The following is a 12,373-nucleotide window of genomic DNA, read 5'->3' as shown; positions in this document are numbered from 1 at the left end:
AATCTCTTCCCCATGAACTCAAAATTCGACCAATAGAAATTTATTATAAAAATCACACTTTTTAAACTCGGGTGAATAGGATCCACCTAGAAAACTTGAATCGAATTAGAATCAAATTTTATTTGATTTTTAAAAACTCGATTCGAGTTGCAAAAAACTTCAAATTGATTCCTGACTTAAACAGGAATTCAGCAGGTTTTAGTAGGCGAATAGTCGAATTTGAGTTCTTAAATGGCCAGTTTAAGATAAATCTTGAAAATCAAATTTGAATGTTTTGAAAAACTCGAATCGAATTTGAATAAATCCCTAGTTGAATTTGACAGTTTTGACCATAAGAAAAGTAGAAAATTCGAATTTCAAATATTCAATTTGACCCTTGATAAATCTGCCCCAAAATGTTGTGTGAGTAACACAGAATTGGGGACTGACGCTGAGCATGTTTGCCCAGTAACTCAGGGTTGCCATCAGTAATCAGGGGCCCCTTCTACCAAGTTAGGAGGAATGTGATTATTAGCCCACCAGTCACCTGGTTGGTGGCCCTGCCAGCAAGTGGAATGGAAATGAGTGATTTGCTGTGGCCTCTAATTATGTCCAAACACCATCCAACCCACAAATCACTTCTTGGTGTCTGCTGAAACACCATTTATATAGGATGCTAGTATAATGAGCAACCCAACTTAATCACTGTGCCATAACAATAACAATTGCACCAAACCCTGCATTTTACCCCAGGGCTACTGACACATCTTTTCAATGGTGGGTGCGTAATACTCAGACCCCAATAAACCAAGGCAGCATTTCCACTGAACTAATCTTCCTTTAATTCTACACAAACAAGTTGCTTAAGTTTGATTACAAAATACATTCTCAGACACACACAGAGTTTCCTTCCCACCCCACTGACACCAGGGGGTGACACCAGAGAGCACAGGAAACTGGTATTAGAGGGGCTGCATGGTGAGAGGCTCCTTCCCGTGGATTCAGAGCCCAGAGGCTCCCCCTTCCCACAGACTGAGACACAACAATACAATACAAGTGATATAGTTGGCAGTGTAGTTTTGTGGGTGACTCTTCCGGGAACAATACCAGCAGCCTGTCTCTTGGGCATCAGCTTCTCACTAACTGTATGGACACACACACACACACTCACACACCCCCTTATTATACATTGCGCCCGTTTTGTAAGGTGTAGGACTGCCCTGCTGGCTGCTGCTCAGACTGAGGGAGGGTGTGGGGGGAGCACAGGGCCGGCAGATCGCTCACCATTAGGACCCAGGAGCAGCTTTTCTTCCTGCACACTGTGACTGAAGTTTGCCGGGATCATTTTCAATATGAGGCCCGCCTCCTGCCTGTGATGTTCCTCTGTCAGGGAAGAGCAAACGAGCGCCAGAACAACCAAACAGCTGCAGACAGCCTCATACTGATCTGGGCTCTGAAAAAACTGGGTAAGTTTGTGGCTGGCTGCTTTCCACATTCCCCCTCCGCTCTCAAACTCCCCCCCCTGCTAAACTGTGAATAGTGCAAAAGGCTAAAGCTTTTTTTCCCTCAAACTATAAATATCTGCCAGTGTTAATTTACTCTCCCACTTTTACTAAGTATGTATACATACACTACAATAAATTATTGTGATTTTTGAAAATGGAGTGCTGGTCCTTTTCATAATTATCTGTCTGTCTGTCTGTCTATCTCTCTATCTATTCATTAGTAAGCAGCCGCACTCGAAAACCGGTCTTTCATTGAGATGTACGGGTGACCCGCACTCCAATTCTTTGTGAATCAAACAAATTTATATATATATATATATATATATATATATATATATATATATATATATATATATATATATAATATATATATATATATAAAGCTGGAAATGGAGATCGCACTCACAAGTCTTAGAAGTGTTTAAATGTCTTTATTCAGTAGACAAACGCTGACGTTTCGGCTGACACAACAGAAAGGCTGTCGTGTCAGCCTAAACGTCAGCAATTGTACACTATTGTACACTATTTTATATATGGCATCTTTACTTCTTGTGTTGGTTATTGGTTGCTTTGTATGTAATCTGTATGTTCAGTGTATATACCCAATTATTGTACAGCACTTGCGGGATATGTTGGCACTTTGTAAATACTTTATATATACTTTATGATACTTTACAATGACATGTGCACAACATTTTGGTAATCTGTATGTAGGTATTGGAGACTATACAGCAGGGTTAGGCAGGCAGAAGAGGCACCTGACTGGGGCACAAAAATAGGGAGATGTTGGGCAGGTACCTTGTGAAGGGTCTTCTACCTACCCCTAGTCCAGGTTCACTCAAATCCCATTGTTAATCTCCCCTCTTGTCACTGCTGCTCCCCATGCAATGTCACTGTGTATGTGTGGGCATGTTTGTGCATGCACATGAGGGGCGAGGTGGCTGGGTGGGTTACCTAGGGTGCCAGGTCAGCTTGGCCATTCCCTGCTATACAGTTCAGTTCAATGATGACAGTTTTTCACTGCACTGATTCCATTGCTTTCTCTGACCTGTTCAATTGAGGTTGAGGCCAGAAGGTAGCTGCCATGCTGATTTAATTTCTGCACATAAATGCCTGCAGTTGGACTAGTAATGCAGAAACACGGGATACATCATGATTTAAGTATATTGGCCTTCAGTAATGTAACATATTTGAGAGATAACTGTATGAATGAATTAGGCAACCTCTATTATTCCAGTCCTGTATGAACAGAGCTCATGTAGCAGCTGATTGTAGCCCAGTATGATAAGAGACTTGTGTTGTGTAGGATACCAAATTTGCACAAAGCCTGGGGCAGATACATGTTCGGCTGACTGCATTGTTTGTGTGTGTGTGTGTGTGTGTGTATATATATATATATATATATATATATATATATATATTATATATATATATAAATCCATAGTAATGGAGGGCACACACAAAAAGAATCCATCGACTCCCTGGATGCCAAGTGGTAGTTCTGCAAGCACATCCACAGCAATAACTCAGCACGCACAGGGCTTGCTTAAAAAATGCAAACATTATTTTTTATTGTGCAGCCTATATATTGGAGATTTATTATACCCTGAGGCTGCAAAAAGTCAGAATCAGAAAATCCTCCATCTTCAACCTGTCATGGTCCTGTAGAAGTCAGTTGCATTTTGAAGATATTATTGTGTGTGCTGGGTTTTGTACAATAATCCAAATATTTCTGGCTTTTTGGGCTTCAAATCTGGAAAATTTGGATTTCTTGAAAAAGTCGCGATTTCATGCTACAATCCAATAAAAGTAGTGGTTTTTCCTGATCCAAGTTTTTTCGAGTTTTTATAATAATAAATAAGGGCAAATCGTGGATTCTAGTTTGGTCTGATTTTGTTTTATTTAAAACATCTGAAACATTTGGATTTTGATAAATAGCCCCCCCAATGTCATCTTTTGGTAGAAAGAAAGCTGGGTAGAAAAGATTTTTTTGTTTCACCTTATTTTAATTATGCCATGGTTTAACCCTTTGCCTGCCAAGCACGTATGCAGGCAGGGGCTTTAACTGCCGAGGACATACTATGTATGTCCTTGCAGAAATCAGCAATTCTCTCAGCTTTAGCCGACAGAAGGTGAATCGGCAGCAGAGAAAATTCATATGCACTATTTTTATTTGGGGTCCGCACATGCCATCTGCTTATGTTTATCTGTACATATTGGGCATCAAATATGTAAAGTAGACCCTTGGCATCAATATTTAGGGTGTTTTACAATTGTATGTAAGAAATGCTAAGATAAATGCGGCCAATTGCAATATTTTTAGGCAATTTTCAGAAATGTCACTTTGTATGGTTTTCTAGCTAAAATTATTTTTGTTGTTTTAGTTTTAATACTTCTCTTTTCTGTTCACAGGTTGCCCTGTCTGATGCACAACCTTCCCATTCTGTACTGTGAGCAGATAAATGTGGAGTCATTGCTTGTTGACCCCATTGGAAGAATCTGGCCTCCTATGGGGAAGGAGAATCATCTTGCAATGTTGGTTTGTTCCAACCAAAGACTCTCAAGTGCCTGTAATTGATTTGTAAAAAATTATAAATAGGTACATTTAAAGAGGTTTGATGCACATACCCAGCATTGCAGGGATTTGTATGTTACACCTTGTACATGTGGACTAGTTGTCTTTTTCTTGTGTCGATATATATAGTGGCCATGTAAGATGGACAGTGAAAACCATCTCCAGAGTGACAATGAAAGAGGACAAGGACCATGTTTTTCCCAGTGTCTTGAGCAAAGTTGTAGTTTTCTGTTTCTGTAGCAGGTGAAATAAATTACTACCAAATGGTAACCATGCATTGCTTAATGGAAGGAGTCATCTTTTCTTCAAATGAAGTATCAAAGGCATCTGTTCCACAGTAGGAACCCATTTATTTCAAAGACATATTGTTGCATAGCTTATTTAATGTGAACACCCTAAACGCCTTCATTCAACTCGATTATTTCTGCTCTGAAATCTGGTGATAATATAAATTATTGGAAACTGACCCTAGAATAATAGTTTCACTTGCATTCAAGAATGTTGAATATACTGTGAGCAGGCAGTGCTTTTGGCACTTATAGTTACAAATGCAATCCTTCTGGAAGCATTACATTCTGACTATAGAGACTACCAGTGGGTAATTTGCTGGTTTCCAGTCTGTACATAATATGTGCCCATTATTATGGCATCGGAGTAGAGTTATACAGTCACTGAAGAGGCTCTAGTTTTGCTTTGGAAGCTTAAAATGGGTATAATGTCCCAATATCCTCTGTGTCGGGCTCCTGCTCTCAAGAGCCACCAGAAGCAGATGGTTCATAATGAAACTGGATCGCTTAGATATGTTGCTCTCCAAGTTCATATGAAATGTTGTTTGGTTTCTGAATAAATTTATCCTGCTACTGTGGCTAAGGACTTTTAACAAAACAAAATGCTTCAGATTACTCAAATTGTGCTGAAAACATTGACTGCTGGAACTCCTGGTAGTGGAACATGCAATCCCTTTAGCATCTATATACATCATATAAATACCTTCACAATACCCACTACCTCACTAAAATAACAAGGTTGTGTGTATTACCAATATTAGCCTACTAAATATATATGTTTATGGAGTTCCACATCTAGTTCACATAATATGCTTAATAAACTGGAGCAGTCTAGCCTGTCAGCCAGTATATTGAAGGTTTAAAGGACCAGTAACACCAACAAATGAGTGTTTTATATGCAGTCAGGTCAGAGAGAAGTGTAGGCAGAAGTCCAATGTACTTACCTCTTCTGTTTGCTTTCCCATATTTCAGGCCCTCCAGTCATGCACAGGATCCCCATGCCGCCTGCTCGGCACCAACCCCCTAGTTGTGTGTGTTTGCTTAATAAAAAACTATACGGTTTATAAAAATATGCTGCTGTATAGCCACTGGGGCAGCCATTTAAGCTTTAAAAAGGAGAAAAGACACAGGTTGCACAGCAGATAGAAAAGCTCTGTAGAATACAATGGGTTCAGTTCTTACACAGGAAAATATAAACTGGGCTCAGATGTCTCCCTCTACAGCAGTATAGAATTAAAAACCATGCTGATTTGCTACAGTTCCTATTAAAATATATAAGAAGACAAACTTGTGTCACCAAATCAAGTATTTGCAAACAAAATTTGTTAACTAGTGATGACCGAAATTTTTCACAAAATTTCGCTGCGAAAATGATGCTCATAGATTGGGTGAAAAAATGTGTTATGTGGCAAAAAAATTTTGTTCAATTTGTTGCAAATAGACCAATGTTTTTTGCCAAATTTTCTCAGTTTTTGTGAATTTTCAGCAAAACAGGTCAGATTCGCCCTTCTCTTGTTAGTCTGATGCCTGTGGTGGAATCAGAGTAAATATTTGGTATGGCATGGGAAATCATCTGAAAAGTGATCTATGCCATTGCCTATATCTACCCACCATAGTGTAGCCTCTGTGTAATGCAAGTGATAAATCACGCCAGAAAGCCCCACAATCACCGGTGCACCCAAGTATATTTGTTGAAATTCGCTGCTGAAGGGTGTCTAGGCCTGCAATGACAAAAGATGAATGTAAGCAGTAGGTATAGTATCTCTACCATTATTTTATTGTTGCTGCCTTCAGTAGCATGAGTAACAAAGGGTAAGTTGTATTAACTGAAAACTTCTTATTTCCTTTTGCAATCAACAAATATGTCATACCTCTTTTTGTTCTATGTAAAATTTTGATTTTACAGAACTAAACAAGATTTAGGAAGATAAATCTAAAACACTACGTTGCAGGCAGCATTAATTATGTAATAGACAAGTTTTTAGAATGACAGGAGGGTAATGTTCCCTTCAGCCAGTAATACTTGTGAGTGTAGAAATGTTACAGACACACAACCCAGAACAGTGAGGATTACACAGACTGGAGTAAAGATGCTTCTTACAATAATACCCTGGCCTGGTGCAGGTTTCAGTGATAAGAAGCACTGGCCTAGTACTGGTTCCTATCAGATTAATCCAGACTGGGGCCCTAGGAACAGTACGGTAAGTAGAGACCCCATCTTCTCATTCAACCTTTCCACAGCATGAACTGCTATCTAATTGGATGGGATACAGAAATGTCAGAGTTAAACCTCCTATTCAAATTATAATTTCTACCAAAAACACTTGATTGCTCAGGTTAGTGATGTCGCACTGCTAGTATTCTGAACACAACTGTATAATTAATCCTTATTGGAAGAAAACCTGCCTATTGGGTTTATTTAGGGGATTATTTACTTGAATCCAAAATTTTCAATTAATTAAAAAAAACCTGACCAAACTATAATCCATTATTTACTCTTATTTATCATAACAAACAAACAAAAAAAATCGGATCATTAAAAACTGAGACTTTTTCGGATTGCCACATGAAAACCATGACTTTTTGAATTGTCACCTGAAAAATCTCACATTTTTGATGCCTGAAAAGTCAGAATATTTGTGAAATCAGCAGAAAAGCCTGAAATGTTCGGATGATCGTACAAAACCCAGCACAGACAATAATATCTTCAAATTGCAAATATGACTTCTGCCATTGACTTCTACAGGACTTCGACAGGTTGAAGCAGTATTTTCAGATTTGGACTTTTTCCAGCCTCGAGGTATAATAAATCTTGAAAAATTCGAGGTTTTTTATTCCCACAAAAAATTCAGATTTTATAGTAAAAATTTTTTTTGGAGTTTTTACCATTCAGGCTTTTATAAATAATAATGAAAAATAACCCCCTGAATTTTTAAATGATTTTGTAGTAGACTTGAGTTCTGAAGATCCAAATAACAGAAAGATCCGTTATCCAGAAAACCAGGTCCTGAGTATTCTCGATAATAGGTCCCATACCTGTACTGGCAAGAATAGTATATTTTGATGCTGAAAGTTTTCATCCAAAAAAGTTAAAAACCAGGAAATTTTGGAAATTGTGAATTGTATGTTGCAGATTGCTACCTGTTGTAACTACAGAGGAACTGCAAGCCAAGATTTCAGCATAATTGGACTGATTATTGCTGAGGCCGCGGTGTCTGCCAGCTAGAAATTGTAGTCATTTTCAAATGTACATTTTTTTTTTTTTTTTTTTTTTTTTTTTTTTTTCAGTTTCAAAAGAGCTTTATTGGAAATTAGCAGTGATACAAAAACTGTAACCACATTAACAGCACCAAGCCACATATGTCTTAAACAGTAGTGCAAACATCTACATTGTCACATACAAGGTTGTTGGTGGTAAGAGACTGCAGAATAACAAACTTACAAGTGCGGGTCAACAGTGTTTCACAACAGAACAGCTAGGACTCCGTATACTCCAAAACAGAAGGAGACAGACATAAACGAAACAACGGTAAAAGTGTAAGTAGGAAAGAAGGTGGAGGTGAGGGGGAAAAAGGAGAAAGGAGAGGGGGTGCAGCGGGGTGGTACTGAGTCCACAACTCAGGAAAGGTAGGATTTATAAAGTTCAGTTTCCTTAAATAGGAACCATCTCATCCAGGTAGTAGAGAATTTCGCGAATTGATCAGGGGTATGGGATGACATTTCCTCGAATCTGCAAATTTCCGTAATTTTGTTAAGCCAATCTTTAATGGTAGGCACATATGTCGTTTTCCAGTGTAGTGGTATCAATATTTTAGCGGCATTAAGCAGTTGGGGCTCTAGACCCGAATTAAAAACCGCCATAGGTACTGTATTATGAAAGAGCAATATTTGCGAAGGATCTGCCGCCACATTGTCTCCCAGGATTTGCCCAGCCAGTGAGCAGACCTCTGTCCAGAAAGGTCGCAGGAGGTCACAATTCCAAAATATATGGTATAAAGTGCCTGTTTCTCTTGTACAACGCCAGCAAATACCATTGGAGTTTTTGTATATATGCTTCAATTTGGAAGGAGTATAATACCATCTCGTTACTATCTTATAGTTCAGTTCTTGTATGCGACAACACGTGGAGCTCTTGAGTAGTTTTGAGAGAATATTTGCAATCTGTACCTCCTCTAACTGGAGATTGAGATCTCTAGCCCATCTCTGTATAAATGAGACTGATTCCCAGTTAGTAGGTAATTGTAATAGTTTGTAGAGGCGAGAGATGCCATGACTTGGAGGATCATGTGCCGAACAAGCCAATTCAAAGTCAGTAAGGTCTCGTCCTAATGTTTGTGAACCGCCTAAGCTATGAAAATAGTGCGAGAGCTGTGCGACTTTAAGGTGATCTATCTGCTTGAAGTGTGGTAAGTTTTGCAGTTTTTCTTTGGGAAGAAGTGTTTTGTTTTCCATAAAGTGGATAAGCTGGAGGTTCCCATCCACAAGCCAGTCCTGGAAGCTGTTAGGCAGCAAGCCCGGGGGAAAGGCCGGGTTGTTAATCAAGGGTATTAAGGGCGATGGATAAGTTGTGAGAGAGAACTTCGTACGGCATTTATCCCAGACAGCTAAGGTGTTAGATAAAAGAGGATGATCGGGGTGCTTCAATCTTCTATACAGGTTATCTATCCAGGGTAAATGCAACAGATAGCAGTACGTGGACTGCTGCTCTATTTCTATCCAGAGTTTAACATTAGCGTAATGAGACCAATCGAGTATTCGTAGTAAGACAGCAGCATTATAGTACATCTTGCAATCGGGGAGTGCTACTCCCCCCTGTTTTTTAGGTTTCGTTAGCATTTTTTGACTAATTCTAGCTTTTTTGCCCTGCCATATAAAATTGTTTATCAGGCTTTGAAGTTGGTGCAACTGGGTATCTCCCAGTTGTAGAGGGAGTGTTTGGAAGATATATAGAATTCGGGGCATTATGTTCATTTTTACGACATTCATCCTTCCCATCCACGATATAGGTTTATCTCTCCATGCATTGAGATCTTTCTTTATCTTCGATATAACTTGTTTTAAATTAAGATCCGCCCAATTCGCAATGTCCTTAGAGATAAGGAGACCTAAGTAGGTAAGTGTTCGCGTGGCCCATTTATAAGGGAAACCGGTGGATAGGGCTTGTATAGTGGCGTCTGGTACAGAAACATTAAGTGCCATGGATTTAGAAAAGTTTATCTTAAAATTGCTAAGAGTACCGTAAGTGTGAAATGTTTGATTAAGCGCCGGAATAGAAGTCTCAGGTTTAGTGAGGAAAAATAGTAAATCATCCGCGTACGCGGCTATTTTCAAATGTACATTTTTGAACATTACCCAGGGTAAGATCCACAGCAGATCATATGGTGGGCTAAGTGTTTACATATAGATCTTAAGTAATACTATCTTATGTTATATTATGTTCTTGCCTCACATACATTTCAATAACCCCCATGACAGCACTGTTAGAGCCTCTGCACAAGTAAGAAACCATAATGCAGGGTCTGGGATAGGTCAGAGACCCAGGGGTAAAGGCAGTGTTAGTGTATTCTGGTTAGAGGAGTGTATCTGTATGTCAATACATGGCTTTTCTATAGAAAGTAACTTTTAAATCATAGGTGCCAATACTTCAGTAGGTATGCTTAATTATCAATTATTATTATTATTACTGACAGGAGCGGAAACATCAGGGTGTAATAAGAGCAGCTGCTGGAGAGCCCAGACATTTTCAGTGCCCACTTCATTAACCTTCCTGCACTGAGCCAATGTAAACATATTCATTATTAACATTTGTTTTGCCCATTCCACCATCGTTCTAAAAATATTTAACACAACAGACACATTTTTACACAAGGTATATGCCTGTCTGTGAGCAGCAAGGGTCTCTATTTAAAGGGCATGTAAAAGCAAAAAAAATAAAATCCCATTTTTACTTTCTTTCATGAAAAAGAAATCTATCTCCAAAATACGTTTTTATAAGAAACCTGACTGTATGCAGTGAAATTCTCCCTTCATTTACTGCTGTGAATAGGAGTTGTCAGACTGTCCCTAACTGCTCTGCAGGAAAACAATCATACTTATGAGCAACAGGAGGAGCCCCCACCATGCAGAACCCATGCAGCTTTGTTTGTTTCACTGTAGGGCAGTCAGCGACTGTGTGGAGATTTGTATTGAATTTTATTGTCGCCTTTACATCCCCTCTACTGTTTCCAACTCCAGCTGTAAGGACAAAGATCATGGAGCCAGATTTAAACAGATAAACTGGGATTCTATTAGGAGGATTATTTTGTTGCAGCCACTGGTTCTGCAGAGTTGGACAAAGTTTGTATTAAACAATACAAAAACTATAAAATACACATTAGATTACATGACAACACAGGACCCAGTGCAGTCTGCATATTCTGATCATTAATCAGTCTTGCTGTATCGGCTTCTGGCAGATATTATTTGACTTGTGCTGTTTAAATTGTTAATGATGATCCCCAAGCAGCCCAGACCACACTGAGCATGTGCACGGTCTTGCAAAGATGTTTAACAATGTTACAAGATGGTGACCCCCTGTGGCCAACTTTGAAAGCATAAATTATTTGTTTGTTAAGTGTCACGTTCAGCACCCTATATCCAGAACCCAAGCTAAGCTCCCTGGTCTCGGCTCTCACTTCTGCCTCTAACCGCTGCCTTTCACCTCGGGAGGAGCCCTCAGCTAATCAGATGCCGCCAGGTCTTGTTTGGGAGAGGAGCAAAGCTAGCGGTTCTGGACGAGTAAAGGGGCACAATCGTCTCACCAGGATACTGGAAGGAAGAACACCACCAGAAACAGGCAGGCCGCGCCAGCACAAGCAGAGAATTGTAAGACAGGCTGGAATCAGGATAGGAGAACGTAGAATAGTCAGTGGACAGGCAAAGGTCGGATTGGAGAGGTCAGAGTAGTCACAAGCAGGCTAGGATCAGGATCGGAGATGTCGGAGTAATCTGGCAGGCAAAGGTCAGGATTGGAGAGGATCAGAATAGTCACAGGCAAAGTAAGGGTCGAACCAGTAATATCAGAAAAAATACATGAAGGAAAGGCACCTAGGAACTTTACAAATAGAACCCAACAACAGGCAGTGTTTTTTACTACAAGGCCCCTTTAAATGCTTTGAATCATCACTCCGGCGCATAAAACCGGGAAGTGCATGCCGCGCGCCATAGGGAAGCCGGCACAGGAGGAAAAAGGCAGCATGCGGCGGACGTCCCTGCCGGAGACACAGCGGGGGTCCCCGCCGCCCGCTAGACCACCGGGGTAAGTCCTTACATTAGGCTTGTGGTGCAGATAGTTCATATTTATGTTTAGTATACAAAATACAGCATTTCTAGCCTTATTCTATTTTAGAATTTAGTTGCCCTTTAAGATCTGGAAGACAGGATTATGCCAGATCACCGCATGTAAAGTGCCTCTATATGACATTTTAGCTACCAAGACTATGTGCATTTGCAATGCTTTTTCAGGACTCTGCAAACTCTGATGGTTATATTGTGAATAAAGTACCCCCTCTTGTAAAATATAAGGATATTATAGGTTACCGAGGAGTTTCATGACCATAATTCGGCCGAGTGTTTTTATACAGGTCATGGAACTCCGAGGTAACTTCTAATATCCTCATATTTTGCAACTGGGGGTACTTTATTTATTATAATACACAAATTTCAGTGAGTCATATGAAAGAAATGACATCAGAACTCACCGTTTATAACTGATGACATCAGAACTCACCGTTTATAAGGATATAATTTACAGGATATTCATGGCTTTTGTGTATTATATAAGTATAATTCACTCTTGTTCTTTCTCTCCCTACACAAGCATATGTCCCTCCCTACACTTCTTCTGCCAAAATGGCACTTGCTCCACCTCTACCTTCTCCTTGAAGGGATACTATCTCAGGAAAACCTTTTTTTTTTCTCAAAACACATCAGTTAATAGTGCTGCTTCAGCAGAATTCTGCACTGAAATACATTTTTTAAAAGAGCAA

General features: G+C 39.6%; 1 protein-coding gene across 1 annotated transcript in view; it reads left to right on the top strand.

Moving 5' to 3' along the window:
• Positions 1-1,055: 1,055 nt before the first annotated feature.
• LOC108709359 (mediator of RNA polymerase II transcription subunit 31-B) overlaps positions 1,056-12,373 on the top strand; it is a 65,594-nt gene continuing 54,276 nt past the window's right edge. The window contains exon 1 of the mRNA XM_041583690.1: positions 1,056-1,445. Coding sequence (XP_041439624.1) covers positions 1,355-1,445 — 91 coding nt within the window. The 5' untranslated portion in view covers positions 1,056-1,354. The remainder of the gene's footprint in view (positions 1,446-12,373) is intronic.

This window comes from Xenopus laevis, chromosome 2S (assembly GCF_017654675.1).
Source record: "Xenopus laevis strain J_2021 chromosome 2S, Xenopus_laevis_v10.1, whole genome shotgun sequence".
Taxonomy (NCBI): domain Eukaryota; kingdom Metazoa; phylum Chordata; class Amphibia; order Anura; family Pipidae; genus Xenopus; species Xenopus laevis.
Note: the sequence above shows the minus strand (reverse complement) of the source record. Positions and strands in the feature narration are given on the sequence as shown.